Source organism: Lichenostomus cassidix, chromosome 1 (genome assembly GCF_008360975.1).
Source record: "Lichenostomus cassidix isolate B80296 chromosome 1, HeHo_3.0, whole genome shotgun sequence".
In the NCBI taxonomy this organism is placed as follows: domain Eukaryota; kingdom Metazoa; phylum Chordata; class Aves; order Passeriformes; family Meliphagidae; genus Lichenostomus; species Lichenostomus cassidix.
Genome location: NC_139479.1, coordinates 12,411,595 through 12,430,007, shown reverse-complemented (window position 1 = coordinate 12,430,007; position 18,413 = coordinate 12,411,595). Strand labels below are relative to the sequence as shown.

At 52.8% G+C, this 18,413-nt stretch overlaps 2 protein-coding genes across 7 annotated transcripts in view; one reads left to right on the top strand and one right to left on the bottom strand.

Moving 5' to 3' along the window:
* Window positions 1–6,014, top strand: part of POLA1 (DNA polymerase alpha 1, catalytic subunit) — a 183,029-nt gene extending 177,015 nt beyond the window's left edge. For all 5 annotated transcript variants that reach the window (XM_085050135.1, XM_085050127.1, XM_085050113.1 and 2 more), the window contains exon 37: window positions 4,726–6,014. In XM_085050135.1, coding sequence (XP_084906261.1) covers window positions 4,726–4,898 — 173 coding nt within the window. In that variant the 3' untranslated portion in view covers window positions 4,899–6,014. The remainder of the gene's footprint in view (window positions 1–4,725) is intronic.
* A 3,748-nt stretch (window positions 6,015–9,762) lies between these two features.
* On the bottom strand, window positions 9,763–17,789 carry ARX (aristaless related homeobox). 2 transcript variants are annotated; one of them, XM_085050159.1, is made up of 6 exons: window positions 17,399–17,789; window positions 15,588–16,308; window positions 14,283–14,328; window positions 12,270–12,339; window positions 12,011–12,185; window positions 9,763–11,049 (listed from the first exon to the last, which is right to left on the bottom strand). In XM_085050159.1, the coding sequence occupies exons 1-6, from the start codon at window positions 17,589–17,591 to the stop codon at window positions 10,809–10,811; spliced, it is 1,446 nt and encodes a 481-aa protein (XP_084906285.1). In that variant the 5' UTR covers window positions 17,592–17,789; the 3' UTR covers window positions 9,763–10,808. The 2 variants fall into 2 exon arrangements, with proteins under 2 accessions (XP_084906285.1, XP_084906275.1); XM_085050149.1 differs by having other exon boundaries at window positions 12,011–12,339; window positions 17,399–17,788.
* Window positions 17,790–18,413: the final 624 nt, after the last annotated feature.

Here is an 18,413-nt window from a genome sequence, read left to right as displayed (position 1 = left end):
GTGGATTATGAAAGGGGAACCCATGCAATTAAAAAAAATGGCTTACATAACCTGATATCATAATAGACAGAATATTTATTTAACTTGCAGTAAATTGACACACCTCTAGACAGAGACAATTATGACTGACTGTAAAACATCTGACAGAACCAATTATGACTGACTGTTGTTTGCTACCTTTGCACAGAAATAAATGAAACACAGATATTTGGAACAGAGACTGCTGCCTGTGTGTCTAAGCTTGCTGTAATTAAAATACAATAACCAGTAGGCGATGTAAAAAATTCAGTAGCTAATTTAGTATGTTCTTTAACTCCTTAAAATAAAAGTGTGATAGAGACATGATGCTTTACGTAAATGATACTCTGCAGGGGGTTTTGTGCATTCCCAGACAAACCAACGTTTTGGCACTATGCTCCTAGGCACCTACGTTGTGTCTGATGTACCTAGTGCAGATACATGCATGCAAATACAAAGAAATGTGATATATTTTTACTTCTCACTCTGAAGGGCAGGCTATCAACAGAATAATCAGAGGAAGAGAGTTTAATAATATGACACAGTTCAGCTGTCCAATCAGGAGGAAATAAACCAGAAAACTTTCACTGAGGCACATCTTAGAGACTCCAAGAATTAAAGTTCTTGATCCTGGCTATCAGGTTACTCAGCATAATTTTAATAGAAATTAAGAGAAATTGTAATAAATGCAGTCAGGTATAGATAACCTCCAAATACCTCCATCCTTGCTTCCAACATCTATATAACATCATAGGTAAATGGATTTCAGGAACCTTTTGAATTTTTTAATTTCTTTTTTTTTTTTTTTGTCCCTAATAATATAAAAAATGTACCTAGGTAGCTGAACAAGGACTTGGATTGGGTGCTGAATTTGACAGGGACATCTAGAAGTTCACAGTGTGTTTTGTAAAGGGAAGGAGGGATTACTTGCATGCTTGGTGGTTTGATTCTGTAATGTTTACCAGAGTCAGTGGTTTACCACCTTTAGAGAATGCAGTACCTGAATTTAATTGCATACAGTCAGAAGCACATCTTCTTTATTTATTTCTATTTAAATAATTGTATTTTTAATTTGTATCTTTGTTTTGATAGTACCTTTTGTATGGTCTGCATGTATATAAATATATCTCATTATGTATAGCCATGTATACTTTCTAGAGCAGCGATCATCTTAAAAGATTGCTGATTGCCACTGAACTTGGATGTTACTAAAACAATGAAGGGGTGATAATGGGTGTAGAACTATTTCAGAATGTGACTGAGCACTGAAAGGCAATTTCAGTCAGTTTGTATACCTTAGTTTTCAGAAGGCCTTATGCATGTTATTGATTAAATTCTCGTTTAGGAAGAAAGTAGGAGCTTTTATATGCATCTCTGAGTTGGATGGTGTGGTGACTCAAAGGTATTGACTGGCTGTGTGATATACGACGGTCACAGTTGTCTTTTACTCAGAGGAGCACAGAGTGATGCTGGTTGTCATTCTTACTCTGCTGTGTGGCAGCGTAAATAGTCCCCTTTCTAACCAACCTGGTGGGAAAAGTCAATATCCCATCAGCAAAGGAGGTAAACACATCAGGAGCTGTGTCCTCTCTCATCTTCCCCTGCTCTGTATTACTACAGTTCTTTAAATCTCTTCTCCCCAGTCATCAGATGCACTTGTGTCATTCAAATGCATGGTGCTGCAGACACAGCCCTGCCTGCCTCTCGTCCTGGAGCTCCTGGCTCCCATTCTCTTATAATTGAAACTTAAAATTGGCCTCATTACTTCAACGAGGCCCCTCATATTTCTCCTTTTTTTTCAGACCACCCTTTCCTGCCCGCCTCTACGAGGGTAATTGCATCTAAGAAATGTTTGAAGCATACTGTCAGAAAGGTTATTGTATATAATTGGAGTTTAGATTTAATGTTGGGGGGTGCTGGGAGCTCAGTTAGTGGGATAGCTGGAGCCCTGAATCCTGAATTGGAGCTGTACATGGGCCTGTAGTTCTGTTCCCTACTTTCAGCCCTGGCTTATTGTTTGCCTCGATGTTCTAATGATTAATGTGCCTTCCTTCTCTGTTCAAATGTGCCAGCTGTTAGCATTGATGTATTTTACCTTGGTCCCTCCTGAGCTACAGGAAGCTTTAAACTATTTTGGCCTTGTTTAGACATACCAGGATGGTATTTTCCACAGTTCCTGGGTATAAAGAGCATGGTTTGGTTAATGTGAGCAGTTGCAAGTGAACCCACTTACTGTATCATTTATCTTGAAAATACATAAACTAGTTAGGGATCAATTTGTGGCAAAGTAGGATTGGTGTTTTTATGGATGTGGTTAAGACAATTTTCAAGGTTTGTTTAATTTAATCCTACATTTCAATATTTTCGGGATTGTTAAATGTGTCTATGCCATAGTGACTTCAGCCTGTTAATGAACAGATTCATGTAATCAAAATTTTTATTGTATGGGAGGTGTAGTTTAAGGAAAATTCAATTCTGCTAATAGACATTAAGTCATTACTGTCTGTGTAACAGCAAAAATGTGGTATCTTCAACTAGGTGTCTTCCTCTGTTTGCTTACTGCCCAGACACAAAACTGAATATGACAGCACAATACATAACTTCTTCACAACAGTGCATGAAAGGTACTTATCAAAGTGCTTTTAATCAATGTATTCAGTTACTCAGTCTGGCATTGTTAATTTAAATTTTAATTTAATTTTTAAAGAGTTGATAGCTTCATGTGAAGCAGTTGAGTTCAGTGAAACTTTGTGAATAACGTGGAAAACCTAAGCAGGTAGCAATTGCTCAGTAAGACATTGCTGTTTGTATTGTATCCAGAGCTAGTCTACTGAGCTCATATTAAAACATCTGAGGCTCTGCAAAAATATTTGTAAATCCTCAGGGAGGAGAAATTCACAAAACTCAAAACTGTAATAGCCTTTTCTGTCACCATGCCTCCCATCCCTGACATCTCCTTGTGTAGCAGTCGTTGACTTGGCTGCTGAGGTGAAGGTGTGTCCAATGGGACACCATCATCTCCGTCACATCACAGAGCTGAGTCGTCCCAAAAATGAGTCATTTCATCCCTATCGTGTACTGATGCACTCAAAAAAACAGTGTTCCACTCTCCCCCAAAGCCTTTTCCTAAATAAACTCAACTGCTTTTAGAGACAACTGGCTTTTCATCTTAACTTGTGCTGAGTCAAAGCTGTTTGAGAGGAGGTGGAGGCTCCTCTGTTACATGTTTAAAAGACAAGGAGGGCCGTGAAGGTGTGAGGGGAAAATGAGGCAACAGCTTTCAGGCAAAGCTAATGAGCAATAGAAGGATGGTGTTGGTTCTCACAAGACACATGCTTTACACTGCACCTCAATGGCTTGAAATCTTGACCTTTAAGATGTGCTCTGTTCTCCTAGTTCTGCTGGACCTGGAGTCCCTCCAGCCTAACAGTGGGGAAAGCTGCCTGGGAGAGCACCTTATTTTGCAATGTATCTGCTATTGAGTGTTCCAAGATGTAACTGCAGGAACAGGCTTTTGGGTAGGAGCTGGTGTTTCTAGAATGTGGACTTGGTTGGAAAGTAGGAGCACAACTGCACCAGATCTGCATCCACTTGCTGTATAATAGAATAGTGAAATGTTTTGCTCTTTTAGTCTTTGTCCACAGCTTTTGTTAAGGACAATCACCCAAACAAAATCCCTTCGGGGCTTTTTTGTTGGGGTTTTGGGGTTTTTTTGTTTGGTTTTTTTTTTAAGGGCATAAAATCTAGCCAAAAAAAACCAAACCAATCAACCAACCAAACAACAAAAAAAAAAGAAATCCCTCAAACAAAAAAAGCCCCAAACCCAGCAGAAGTAGAACAGTTTGGTCTTTGCTGCTGAAATACGTACAGACTCATACACATGCACATGACTTGCACACACATAAAAGTACAGATGAGTAAATGTCCTCCAGACATTTACTGATGAAGCATTTGGGAGCCTTTTCATTCATAGGTCAGGTGAACCTGACATCTCCTGGTTGAGATCACTGGGCATCTTCTCTCCATTTTAGGGTAGGGTAGCATGGAATTCCCCTTGTTTGTGCTACTTCCCTTTTCCTTCAGATGTCTCTGTAATGCTGAGGATCACAATTCCCATCCTGCACACAAGGTGCATGAGAGAGCACCCAACACTGGTGATAAGTCTGTGCCAGGTTGTGCCAGTGCTACTATGAGCAGCAGGGACAAGGGATGTGAATTGTGGTCTCCTTCACTTCTGAAGCCACCCTGGGGCAGAATGTCTCCCTACTTCCAATCCCTGAGGATTTCATAGCTCTGAGTTAAGGCACCTGCCCATTTTGAATGAGATCCTTTCAGAGCCAGCCCAGCTCTTGCTTACTTTCTCTGCTGTGACTCAGTGAACTGCCATTTCACTCCAGTTAGATGACAGAACTGGACTAGGGGTGGTTCTTGCCAGTTTTGCCACTGCACCCACTCTGGTGGGGCTGAGGGAACTTCAGCCTTGGCTCCATGGCCAAGGTTCACCATGGCCTCTCACCAGCTTGTGCAGGAAAGGCAGGGAATGCAGCAGAACTTGGGAGAGCTTGCCACAAGCATCCTCTTTGCTCACTGTGACATTCACCTCATTTTCAAATACCGTGATTCAGTCTAATGAATGCAAAAGTCCTGTCTTTCTGTGGTCATTTAATCCCTTTCTGTTTTTTGGGTTTTTCCCCTTTGTTCTTCTAGAGTATTTGAAGAAGAATCCACTCAGGAAGGAAGTCTCTGAGGCCTACAAAAGACTGAAGAGCACCGTAGACAAATGCCTGTCCATGAGTGGCTACTCAGAAGTGAACCTTGGCAAACTCTTCACCGTCAGTATAGGAAGATCTGTGGGAGAGTCCAATAATGAAAGACAGTGATTGTTAAAAAATGGAGGGAGGCTAGTCCCTTGTTTATCAGTAATGATCTCTTCAGCAATACTCTCTTTCAATATGTACAATGGTGTTTTAATAATCTTGTCTCTTTGGAGGAGGGAAAATGGGAGATGAAAACAGGATGTATGATTCTCGTGGACTTGAAGTATTTGAGGTGTTTTTATCTTCCTTTCTTTTCTTCATTGAGAAACCAGGGTTATTAAAATATGTAGTAGTTGATTTTTGCAATATGTTTTGTTGTGTATTTAGACCTATGAGCGAAAAGGGGGTGGGGGAATTGCTGCTTTAATTGGATAATTCCCAGTGAGAGTTGCTGGAATGTAAGTGATCCTAGACTTTGCTCCAGGGTATTTACTAGAGGTGCTCTCAGGAAGAGAGGTTAGTAGAGGTCTCAGTAGGAGCACTAATGTTTTGCCTTTTCACAGTTTATCTTCTTCCTGATCATAAACATACCAATTAAAAACAATACTAAACCTAAATGCATTTAAATGTCCTATTACCTTTTGAACAGAGGTAGTGATGCTTTACTTTGAAATTCATTAAAGAACGACTGAAACCTGGAGGTGCTAAAAATAGAGACCATCTTTTTATTAGGAGTCTTTCCAAGCATCTTTAAGCATAGTATTTTGCCATGTTGAAAATTTCTGCATGGATGTAAAGACATGCACATGTACAAAACCTGTTTCACACTTACAGAGGATATAAATGTGTTCCATTTCTTTCCATGCAAAGTATTTGAAAGTAAGCAATTGTTAGGGAAAAATATTTTTGGGATGGCGTTGTAACCAATAACAGGGGAATGGAAAGCACCAAATCATAGTTACTGTTCTGTAATAATTACTGTGTTGGAGGTTTTACAGTTTTTACAAACAATTTGTATTTTTCATTTACTTCTAATAAAATAACAAGCAGATAATCAGAAAAAAATTGGGTTACATGCTTTTGTACACAAAATATTGTACTTGTGTTCACCGTTAAGTTTGCAATGTGATATATTAATGGAAGGTTATAAAAATTTGCTTTTAAATCTTAAACAGTATAAAATGTAAAGTTTTTTTTCACACTTGAAGGAAAAAAATAAAGTTTTCTAGTAAAAGAGAATTTGATTCTATGATCTCATGATTGAAAATACTCCATGCTAGGTTGTATTGCTCAAGACTTTTCCTGGTCTTACAGAATTGCTTGTGTGTCTTTTTTTAGGATGAACAGCCATTAACAAAGGGAGCTTGAAGAAGAAGTAAGAGCATCAGCATGAGCATGTTGGGCACTGTAGGGATACATGTGTCTGTGTTGAGAGACAAATGACATTCATTTGTCCCTAAAGTGGCATTAGGCTGTGTGTCAGTATGGGTAGTGTCAGTTGGTATATGCCTAAATACACAGTCGTCTTCCTAGTAACTTTTGGAGCTAAATCCTTCAATTTCTGCTCACACGGAATCACTACAGTGAGAAATGGAAGCTGCTCAATCTCTGATGTCATGCAAGGGTTGTCCCACCCTGGTGAGCTATCCCATTGTGTTTAGTTGGGTTAATACTGTAAAACAGATTTTTTTTGGAGTCTTCTCATAGAAAGAAGGTGTTGCTGCCAAGATGACATACTGAAGTTGCAGACTTTCAGAAGATCCTGGTTTCTTGTAATTTCACAAAGGGATTTTAAGATTTTTTTGTGTCTGGCCCAATTAGGATTATGAAGATATTACTGATATTAACTGGGTAGAATGCCTTAGGAAAGTAAAAAGTGTGACCTTCTCCTCCAAACATTAGGTATACAGATAAAATGGATAGATATGGCATAACCTGACCCTGTGGCACTTGTATGTATCTGTATAATTACAGCTGAAGAGCCTGTTAATTTGCAAGTTTAGGGATGTTTAGATTAAATGAGAGTGTTGTAGAATGACTGTGTAGGGTGCAGCAGCACAGAGTGGCCCTGCGAGGGGCTGTTCATCCACACACCGAGGCGGAGGAGCCGTGAGTGGCACAGCCCCGGAGCCCCCACCTCCCTGGCCAGCCACAGTCTGGGGGGGTAGGGGATGGGAAAGGAGGGCTTTTACCCCGAATGGAGGCTTTTTTTGGTTCCTCTCAGCAAAGCTGGTCAGATCAGAGCTGAAGTCTTGGCAAGGAGTAAACTGGATTTTTTTTCCCCTCCCCTCTCCTCCTCTAATCAGCTCTGGGCACCGTGCCTTGTCTTGGCCCTGCAGAAAGGCTGGGAAACGCAAAATCATCTTTACAGCATTTAATATTAAACGGAGCTGGTAAATGCTGGGCTGTAATGATTTGGGAAAGACTGAAGTTCGGAGGTTTGCGTTCTGAGGCTGGTCTGGCCTGAATCACCTTCCTTTCCTTTCCCTCCTCATATCCCCCTCCCCCACCCCGTGCTGTTAAAATTAAGGTTTGTGTTTATTTGTATTTATTTGCAGTTGGGGAAGAGGAGTGTTGATATATGGAGCCGGTGGCCAGGTTTCGCTGATGACATATGCGATATGAAAAACAATTCCCATCCACAAACACGGTTGCTGCTGTGCCAAAATCCCTCTTTTCGCCGCCAAAGGCAGTTTTCTAAGGCCGGAGCGGAGCACATCTTCCCCTTCGAATCCATCCCCGTCTTCTGCAGAGCACCTTAAATGTGCCTTAATTGAATAGTTCTCCCGCACCCTCCTTATAGCAGTTTAATAGATTAACTCATCTGTGCCAGCTTCAAATTTCAGATTAAAATTCCTTCATCCCGAAGGCAGCATTATCAGGTTGTTGGAGGCTGTTTTCAAACCTTGGTTTTGAATAGCAGCGGCTCTGCATTAATTTAACCACTAAGCTAATAAGTAGGTTTCGTTTTGTTATGCTAAGCTTTATTGCTTTTCTTTTGATCAGAATGGTGTTGTTGAGCAAAGCAGCAGACAAGGCATTCTTTGATGAGGGAATTAGCGCTCTATTCTTCCTCTATTATTCATAGCACAGTGGAATATGTAAGTACCTGAGGGTGTCAAAGGAGAGCAGGCTCTATTGCAAAGTGTTCGCCTTGTTTCTCTCAATAGCTGACTATGAGATGATAAACCGCTTAATACACTGCACTAATTGGATGAGAGCAAAAAGAGATGGGAATTAAGGCACGGCGAAAGGAGAAAGTGCTACCAGCCTTCATTCACTCTTTCACCACTTTAACAGCACCAAAGGAGGCACAAGCTTTCTATAAGCAGACTAGGGGTTTTGTGCGGAGATAAAATGAACCTGTTAGTGGATTCAGGTAATACACTAATTATTGCACAGTATAAATACCACTACTGGTTTTATAACACGGAGGTAAACTTCTTTTGAGAAGGTTATAGGATTGCTTGGCAGCAGTATAGATCCTAATAAGGGACCAGAGTAATAACCCCCTGGATTAACAAAATTGCTGCTTGCAGAAGTATGATTCGGGCTTTTACGAAGATTTCACCAGAATGAATAAAAATGACTGAATGACATTTCTTAATGCCTAATGGCTTGATAATGATTCCCTTTTCTTTAAGGCAAAAATGTATATTTCAGTCTTCACTGTTAATAACGTCCAGGGAACAAGCCTTATTTTTCCCATAAATTTTTTTTTCGCGCCTATGGTGGGTTTTTAGAACTCAAAAATACGGCTGGGGGCGGGCGGGGTTGGGGGTGTGGGATGTGAAATGCCGTGGGTGGAGGGGGGAGCTGCTGGGAAGGGTCTCGGTGAGCTCCCACGCGCCGTGCTCGCTCCAGCGGCGCTTCCCGGCTGGCGGCTCCCGGAGCCTGGGTCGCCCCGCGGAGCCTCCCGCCGGCCGGGCAGGGCTCCCTCGGTGTGCCCGTGGGCTCTCCTCCGGCCCCGGCCCGCCGCTGTGGAGCGCTGCCGCGATTAGACCAAATCACCCCAAAAAAGTGCTGCACACCGCAGCGCTCCGGCATCCCGTCCGGCCGCACGGCCGCTGCTCTCGGGCGCCGGAGCTCGGTCGGGCGGGACTGGGACCCGGGGAAGGGGCGCGGGGGTGCGGCCGGGGGCTTCCGCATTTCGGCCCCTGATCCGGGGAGGGGGCAGAAGGGAGCGCTGCGTCCAAGAAAAAAAAAAAAAAAAATTAAAAAGAGAGGAAAAAAAAAAGAAAAAGGCGGGGGGAAGAGACGAGGAAAAATCCATCCGGGGGTTATAAAGGAAGCGGGAAGAAACGAAAATTCACCTCGAGAACGAAAGGGCAGGCGCAGAGAAACTTTTGTGACCCCAAAGGTGCGGGGGCGGCCAAGCGCTCCCCAAAATCCCTGTTTTTCTCCCGCGTCCCCGACTTGGGCAGCGGCGGAGCCTGGCGCTGCCCCGTCCCCGCCTGGCCAGGGCAGAGGGAGCGTGGGGCAGCTTCCCGCGGGGTGGGGTCGCTACACCAGGAGACGACCCCGGAACGGGCCGGGCTGGGGAGATGGAGGGACACGCCACGGCGCCCACGACAGAGCGCGGGCAGGTAGGGCCGTGGGTGTCCCACGGCACCTGCGATCGGCAAATCCCCCGGCAAACGGGGCTGCGGCACCTTGCTGCTGCCCCCCGCCCGAGCGCTGCCCCCCGCCCGGCCGAGGCACCCTCGCCCACCCACGCCCCGCGGGGAGCTGTGGGGGCGGCGGGGCTCAGCCCGGCCCCGGGAGCCCGCAGCGCGGCGCAGGTGCCCCGCAGCCCCCGCAACGAACGGGCTTTTTGCTTTTTCTTTTGTTCCTTTTTGCTTTTTCTTTCTTTTTTTTTTTTTCTTTTCTTTTTTTTCCTTTTTCTTTTTTTTTGTTAAACATATATTTTTGTTTATTTTCTGAACGTGGCACTTCTCCACCGGATAGCAAGGAAAAGTGTTAACAATAACGACATTACACGAAAAAGTACTGTACCATCGCCTCTTGAGGGTTTCAGAAACCTCTACAGTTAATAAGTTAAATAAAGAGTTTGTACATAAATATTTGTCTAGGAACCCTATTATATCTACAACACAGTAAGAATCTACAGAATGACAAACTTTTACAACACTACACTGAGTGCAATTGTTTTATAACATTTCAAATATACAAAGCTCTGTTCTTTTTTATAACAATGGTATGTACAGAATCAATAATCACAGTTTAGTGACTTAAACAGTCCATATTCTAGCAGTGTATTTCCCTTTGGTTTGATATAAAAACCTTGGTTGGTGTAGTGATAAAGAATATAACAAGAAAAAGATATACCCTTTCTCCTAAGTGCACTGGTTATCTTACAGCATCAAATTTACTTTCAGTCTGCACTGGCAGCATCCTTGGTTAGCATATGCAGCTCATTGCAACATGTAAAATAGTTCTCCAGCGCTTCTAACAGACCAACTTAACATCCTAGGATGTTATTTTAAGAAGATGTGGGTAGCTTTCCCCTCTCTCTTAGCTTCTCTATTGTTTTTTTTCTCTTTCTTAATTACAATTCTATTTATTTCTTTTTTCTTCTTGCCAGATAAACAGAAGGAAAAATATTTAGTGTACGAAATGCTAATATATAGTAACTTTTATCAGGGCTTTTTTTTTTGCTTTTTTTTTTTTTTTTTTAACTTCTTCCCCCCTAATGTTCAGAGAGGAAATAGACACGTCGTACATTTAAGAAATGTACCAGCCAAGGAGTTAGTAATTCAGGAGGTTTAAGTGTCGTTTCACTCGTGTGAGGGCTGATGCGAGAGGCACTCGCTTTCTCCAAGTTCCTAACTTGAGAACCTACTACAGTCTCAGCTGCTGGTCCTCTTTTTTAAAAAAAAAAATCATTATTATTTTTCCCCCCGTTTGGTCTTGATTCATGCTGAGGTGACCTTTATTGATTCGCGTATTTACTCTCTTCTTTTCTCCCTCTCTCCGTTTTCTCTCCCCCCTAAAAAAAAACCTAACCCTCACCCCGCGGCCGGCAGCCGTGCCTTAGCACACCTCTTTCCCCGTGTTGTTCCCGGGGAGGATGTTGAGCTGGGTGAGCTGCGCGGCGTGTTCCTTGGCTTTCAGCCGCAGGGCGGCGATGCTGGATGCCCGCCGGTCGGCGGCGGCGCTGGCCGGGTCCCCCAGCCCCGCCGAGCCCACCGCGCCCTCGGCGGCCGGCGCCGGCTGCCGCAGCAGGGCCGCGGCGCTGGAGGCGCTGCCCAGGGGGGACATGGTGGAAAAGAGCCTGCAAGGGAAGCAGAGACGGCCGTCACCGCCGCGCCGGGGACCGCCGGCTCCGCACGGCCCCGCTCGCCTCCTGCCCGCCAAGCGCGGACGCGACGGGACAGGCTCGCTGGAAATACCCGACGCCGGGCGGGCAAAAGAATTTTTTCGGGAAAAAACCCCAAAATCGCTGAGGCTTGTCCTCCCCGAGCTGCCGCAGCCGGAGCGGCATTGGCCGGGGGCAGGGGATGAGCGGGAAAGCCCCTGGCCCGGGCAGGCAGTGCCCTCCGCCCGGCCCGGCTGGGCTCGCCGCGCTGCCGCAGCCTCCCGGCGCTGCCCGCACCGCGCCCGCGGGCTCTGGGGGAGCTCAGCTCCACGGGAGCTCGTCCCGACACGAGCCCGTGGGAGCCGCTCAGCCCCACTCGTGCCCGAGGCTATAGTCTGTCCGTGACGGACCGCGGGATGGCACGGCTCCTGTTCATCCCGAACCGCCCAACACCGGAAAGCCCCGCCGCCCGGAGCAAAGCACAGACCCCGCGTGCCCGTAACGCACCCCACGCAAGGGTTTAGTTTGTGCGTGGGAGCAGCGCTTTCCGCGGGCTGTCCCTCGGGCCCTGCCCCGTCCCTGTCCCTGTCCCTCGGCCCTGCCCCGGCCCTGCCCCGCGGCCCTCCCGCGCTCCCGCCGCCTCTGCCCGGCCCGGCCGCCCCCACGGGGAACCCGCGGCCGCGCGGGGGGCGGGCGTGGGAGTCGCCCCCGCCCAATGAGCGGCCGCGACGGAAGCACGTGACCCGCGCGGCGCCCAATCGGCGGCGGCTGCGAGGCGCTCCAAGTTCGAACGCCGGGGCGGCCGCGCGCGGCGGGTCCCGCGTGGGCCTCGCTCCCCGAGCGCGCGCCATTCCCGCGCCATTCCCGCGCCATCCCCGCGCCATTCCCGCTCTCCCGCCCAGGCTCCCCGTGCCGGTCGCGCGTGGGCGGGCGGTACCTGCCGAAGGCGGGGCTGATGAAGGCGGGGTGGCGGAACACGGCCGCGCCCAGGAAGGTGCCGAGGCCGAGCGGGGTCCCGCCGGGGGGCAGCGCCGCGGAGCCGGGGGGCGGCGGCGGCAGGCTGGGGAAGGCGGCGGCCGCGGCGGCGGCGGCGGTCCAGGCGGAGTCTAGAGCTGGGTGATGAGGAGGGAAAGGACTAGCATCAAGGTATGGACTGAGGGGGTGAGTTGCTGACAGGGGACCAGGGAAAGGCAAACCTGGGGGGTGTGTCTGAGCCCCAGCCTTTTCCCTCTTCCGCCACTTAGCCCTACGGTTCTGGAACCATACCTGAAAGCCAAAAGAAAAACCGGTTTTAATACGCCTGCCCGCGCCCTCGGAGGGGCGAGCCCCGCAGGAGCCCCGCACCGGCCCGACGGCGACCGCTCCTGCGCCGCCCCGAAGCGGGATCAGCCCGAAGCGGGCCGGCCCGCGGGGGCCACGCGTGTCGTGCCGCGCCGAGCCCCGGGCCGCGCCGACCCACGCCGGGGGCCGACACGCGGCTTTCGGTGACCCCCCGGCCCTGCGCGGGCCCTGGCTCCCGGAGGGGCGCAGCAGCTCCCAGCCCCGCACACGCTGGCGGCAGGTCGGGGGAGCGGGCAGCTGCCGGAGCGGGAGGAGCATCCCGCAGCGCTTTCGCTGCCGCAACAGCGGCGATACGCTTCCCCAGGGGGAACATGCGGGAATTATTCTGCACCCACACCGCGACTTCGTTTTCGTTAAAGGGCGTATTTACACATTATATCGTTTGGGGATCGTGGACTTTTTTCCCTTCGGATTTAAAGAGAGGAAAAAAATCGTAATTTCAATGACGTCTGAAACTAAGAAATAATTTGTGAGGCAACCAAAGCAGTAAATATAGATTTCAAGGCTGCCCTTTTAAGATCTGTTTTATGAAAGGTAGTTAGGATGCCATGGCCCTGCCGTCCTTCCTCTCTTTTACCCCTCCCACAAAGCAAAAATTGTGAAATAAAACGGCTTAAAGCAAGAGAAAGGTATAGGAAAATAAACCACCTTTCAAAGGAAAATAAAACATTCCCTTAATAACCAAGTGTGGGGCCATCACACACACCTAAGGACAGAGGCTGTGAGAGAGACAGATGTTTGTAAATCTTTTGGGGCTGGTGTGGGCAGAGTTTTTCCCGTTATGCTCGGCTTTGTAAGATCAGCGTGAGACCCTTCTTCCCGGGAAGGCAGAAAGGCAGCAGCACTGCAGGTCTCTCCGTACACTTGTTCAGCGGGAATTGATCTCCATGCACGCCTATCTGGGTACCCACGACGAAGAGGCATTGTCTTCATGGGGAAGGCAACAGCCTGGCACGGAGGGAGCGTCTCTCCCCGCTAAAACTCAATTAGCAAGCTGTCCTCACTACAATTCCCCTTATTGAATTAATAAGTCTGAGTACACCCAAAGGTAAACGAAGGGACTCTCATAATTCATATTCACTTAATTACATCTTCTGCCATGAATAGAGGAGAGAGAAAGGGGGTGTCTTTCTTTTAAAAAAGTTATTTAACTTTCCCACGACTTGTTCCCCTGAGCTGAAAATACTGATTTGCTGTCACATCTCTGTTTGACAATGGAGAAATGTGTCAACAGAAAGGAGGGGACAAATCTCATCATTAGCCCCTCTAATGCAAGAAGCTGTTGTGTATTAAATGAGCCATATGGAATTTATTATGCTTTATCAGCGCCCGATTTTAACTGTAAAGTGATTTGCTCAGCTTCAAACCCAGAGACATCTGTTTTCTGTTGGCAATCAGGGCATCCCAATGTTTATCGTCTCTTTGGTTATGAGACCCGGGTTGGGAAATGCACTCTGGTATGGGGCGGCAAACACCTTTAATAGCATTGCACTCACTCACTATTAGATCAATGCAGGCTTATTGCTATCAAAAATGGGAAATCAAATAGCATTAGCCAGCTCCTTGTGCAGGCGGAGAGGAAATCAAACAACATTTCGCCTTCAAATGGCCCTGTTTGTTCTAGCACTAAGTGGGCTTTTATGAAGCCCGATTGGAGATTTGATGGCAGCCAAATACCCGACTTGCGGCCGAGCTGGTTTCTAACAACCGAAGCCCCGTGGGGGCCCTGAATTTTAATCACACGGGGATTCGCCAGCCGATGCTCGGCCCTGGCGGGGCCGGAGGCGCTGCCGAGGAGGGCCAGGGCCACCCTTCCCCCGGGCGCCGCCGAGGGACGCGCCGGTCCCGGTCCCGCCGCTGTCACTCACCTGCACTCGGGCTTCGGTCAGATCGAGCCTCATGGCCAGCTCCTCCCTGGGGGAGACACACACGCCGCCGTCAGCCCGGTGCACCTCGAGTCGCCCGCGCCCGAAATGCCCGTGCCCGAGGCGAGCGGGGCCGGGCCGCGGGGGCACACCGCTTGTCGCCGCCCTCGGCCCGGCTCCGGGCCGCCCAACTGGGCGCCTCTCGGGACTCTCGGCTTTTGGCATCCCCTCCCCGCCGCTCCCCAGATTCGGCCGGTCCCAGCGGCAGCTGCCGTGTAGGGGACGGCAGCCTGGCAGCTCCACACGGAGGTTCGCATTGCCACAATTAAGGCAAATCGGAAAACACTAAGGCACTAGAAAATCGCTCATCAGCTCCGTGTCCCAGAGACGAGCATTCCCAGTATAACCGGGACCCTGCCGCCGCCGGAGCCCCGCGCCCTCCGGGCGTGAAAAGCCCTGGAGTAAAAACCAAAGCCGTAAAAAGACACTAACGAAAAAAGCGCGGTATGTTAAAACACAAGCCGGGCAGCCGCTCCCGGGGCCTGGGCCAGGCGGCGCCCCGAGGTGAGCCCCGCGGACAATGCGCGGCTCCTAGGGCCAGGGAAAAAAACGCCCCAGTGAACACTCCTGTTCCAACAGCAGCCCCCGCTACCCAGGCAAAACGAACGAGAAACCGGGAGGGTCTTCGTGATCGAAAAGTGCGACTTTGGGGACTGGACCCCCCTCTGGCCTTAAGGCGGGAAGGGGGAGCTGCAATTTTCGGTCAGCGCGGGGAGAGGGCTGGCAGCTCTGCATCTCTCCTGCCTGCGCTTCCCGCAAAGGAGCCACTGGCCAGACCTGCCATCACCAAGCTCCCATTTTCAACGGGAAAATGCCCCCGAAAGTGCGGACAGAGCTGGGCTGGGCCCCACCGGGCTCCCTGGGGACAGCTCCGGGCAGCGAAAGGCCCCGACGTGCCGGGCCGGTATTTTTAGGCAGCGGCACTTTGATCTCTGCTCCTGCCGGGGCTTCCCCGGGCCGGGCTCCAGCCCACGAGGAGAGCGTAACCGATCCCGGCGCGGCCGCGGTGAGAGGAGGGGTGGGCAGTGGGTAAAAATAGCCCCCGGTGGCGGCCTTCAGGCGGGCCTGCCCCGGCTCTGCCGGCCCTGGGCCCCCCAGAGCCCGGCCCTGCTCCCCGTCCCCTCCCAGCCCGAGGCAGGATTCACCGCCGGGGGAGGTTTGGAGGAGGGGGTGCAGCACACTGCGGGCCCGTCCCGTCCCCCAGGGGTTCGCTCACTCCGCGCTCGGCCGGGGCCCCGGCGCCGGTACCTGGTGAAGACGTCGGGGTAGTGGGTTTTCTGGAAGGCCCTCTCCAGCTCCTCCAGCTGGTAGCTAGTGAAGGTGGTACGGTAGCGGCGCTGCTTCCTCTTGAGCAGCCCCTCCTCGGAGTCACTGCCGGCCGAGAGGCAGACGCTCTCCTCGCCGTCTTTGCCCTCGCCGTCCTCGGGGTGCAGCAGCAGCTCCTCCTTGGGGGACAGATCCCCGCCCTCCGCCCCGGGGGCCGCGGCGGGTCCCCGACGGGCATCCTTCAGCAGCCCCCCGCCGTCCTCGCCCAGCAGCTCCTCCTCCTCGTCGTCCTCCAGCTCCTCTTCCTCCTCGTCCTCTTCCTCCTCTAGCATCTCTTCGTCCTCTTCCTCCTCTTCCTCCTCGGCGGCCGGCGCGGCAGGGCCCGGCCGCTCCTCGACGTGCGCGGCGGGGCTGCCCAGCTCGTCCCGGGCGGGCGGCGGCGCCACGAAGGGCGCGTTTTCGCGGTAGCTTTTGCTGCGGCTGATGCTGACCTGGGGCGCCTGGCTGATCTTCAGCGTGTCCCACGGGGCGGCGGCGGGCACGGGGCCCGCGCCCCCCTCCGGTCGCCCCTCCGGCCGGTCCCCCCGCGGCCCCGCAGCCCGCGGAGGCAGCAGCCGGCCCCCGCCCGGCCCGTAGAGCCGGCGCAGTTTGGGGGGAAGGTGCAGCTCGGCCGGCTCGAAGGGGGGACTGCCCTTAGGGGACCCTGAGTCATTAAAGTGGCGCAGACGGCCGAGGCAGACGGACGGAGCGGGCAGGCGTGGCGGGGAGAAGGGTGCGGAGGAAAGAAAGAAAGAAAGGAAGAGAAGAGAGACACGGTCAGTAGGATTTGCACCAAGAGCCCAGGGCAAGATCCCAGTCCCTCAGCCATCCTTCGTGCACCATTTTCCACCTCGTACCGAGATAAGACCCCCTGGCCCCGTCCCTCAGGCCGGCTCCTGCCCGCGCCGCTGCTCCCGGCCTGGGAAGAAATTCCTCCCGGTCGCTGAGCCCGGCCCAGCGTCCCGCTCAGGGCCGGGACAGGCTGCGGGGGCTCGGGCAGCCCCGGGCCTGTCGGCACCTCTCCGACAGCGGCCAGCGCCGGATCCCATCCCACATGGCGGGGCAGCGCTGGTCCCACTGCGCCCGCCCGGCGGCCCGGGATTTCTCCGCTGGCTTTTTTTTGTTTTGTTCCCCCCTCCTATAGTCTTCCCCCCTCTCCCCAAGTCTGGTTTTGGTTTTGGAGGAAAGAATCCCGCCCGGCGGTGTACGCCGGGAGAAGCGGGAGCGAGGCCGCCCGTGGGAGCTGCCCAGCCGGGCTCCCCGCGGCTCCGGAGGGCGTTGCTCCCAACTCGGGCCGGGGGCGGCGGCTGCCGGCGCCCCGTTATCACCGCCCTGGCAGCTGCCGGGCGCGGCCCCAGATCGCTCGCCGAGACCCGTTACAGGTTTAGTGCGAACGGGCGAGGCTTTCCCCACACAGATCACAGCTCGCACCGATTTATTTTAGCACAAAAAATTACACCTATATCGAAAGCAAGAGCAGCCTAAAGCGCCGGTACCCGACCCCCAGGGAATGAATTGTGACGAATTCCGGGCACGGCTCTGGCCGCGCTTCCTGGCAGCACAGCAGCAGCTAACGAGCACGGTAACGGGATAACGGCGGCCGCAGCTCCGAGGCGGCGCCCGGCCGTGGGGTGCGGGCGGGGAGCGGGGCCGGGGCCGAGCCGCGGGCTGTGCGGGGAAGGGGACACACGGCCGGCCCTGCCCGACGCCGGGGAAAAGGGACGGGACGAGCGGGATGGGACGGCGGGGCTTACCTTGAGCGGCCTTGTCAGTGTCGGGGCGGGCGGCGATGGCGGGCAGGGTGGGCGCGGTACCGAGCAGCCGCACCTTGCAGGGGCTCCGCCGGCCCAGGATGCTGTCGATGCAGTAGGAGGACAGCAAAGTTGGCGATTTACTTTTGCACTCGGGGTGCTCGGCGCAGCTCTCCTCCGGGTAGGGGCCGCTCATGGCGGCGGCGGCGGGGCCGAGCCGTGGGGCCGGGGCGGGAGCGGCGGCGCGGACGCCCCCGCGGCGCTGCCCGGTGCCGCCGGGACGCCCGTCACGGGGGGAGTGAGCGGCGGCCGCGGCGCTCTTGAGTCCCCTCGGCTCCACGTGCGGGCAGCCGCCCCCTGATTGGCTCCCGCCGGAGGCCGGGCGGCCGCCGACAGACGGCGCCCGGCAAAGCCCGGCTCGGACCGCCCCGGATCGGCGCCCGCCCCGAGTCGCCGCACTGCCCCCCGGCCCCGCCCCGCCCCTCCCGCCGCGCTCCGCCCCCGCTCCGTGGGGGCGGCAGCCGGCGGGGACCCGCTCGGGGGAGCCGTCGGGGGTGGCCGGGCTGGGCGGCGGCGGAGCCCTCCTGGCACGCCTTGCCCCGTCCCCGCTCCCCCGCCCCGACGGCGGCCCGCTTCCCGCCCGCCCCTTCCCTAACCCCCGGCGATTCCCGAGCGGGATGGCGGGGGCGGTGCCGGGGATCCGCGCCGCGTTTTCCCCCGGGCAGCTGCCGCCCGCCCGCCCGGCGCGGTGCTGCGCAGGCCGCGCGCTCGCCGCGCTCGCCGCCGGTGTTTGAAATGCCGCGTTGAAAGGCTCCGCGCTCGGGGCTCGCTGCGGCAGCGCCTGGGCAGCGCCGGGAGCGGCGGGGCCCGACCCAGCGAGTGCGGGAGCCGGGAAGATTTCCCCCTGGGCAGGGCAGGGCGCGCAGCCCGGCGCGGTGCTCGCCGGCAGCCCCCTCCCTGCCCCGACAGCCTCCGCCTTTCTCCGCACACACATCTCCCCTCCGCCGGAGCTTTCCAC

What these genes read in the sequence shown, in the direction of transcription:
- ARX (XM_085050149.1), bottom strand. Translation starts at nt 17,591, where the DNA reads ATGAGCGGCCCCTACCCGGAGGAGAGCTGCGCCGAGCACCCCGAGTGC. An exon ending in CACTGACAAGGCCGCTCAAG is followed by an intron (nt 16,309 to 17,398) that starts GTAAGCCCCGCC and finishes TTAATGACTCAG; the next exon opens with GGTCCCCTAAGGGCAGTCCC. An exon ending in TACCCCGACGTCTTCACCAG is followed by an intron (nt 14,329 to 15,587) that starts GTACCGGCGCCG and finishes TGTCTCCCCCAG; the next exon opens with GGAGGAGCTGGCCATGAGGC.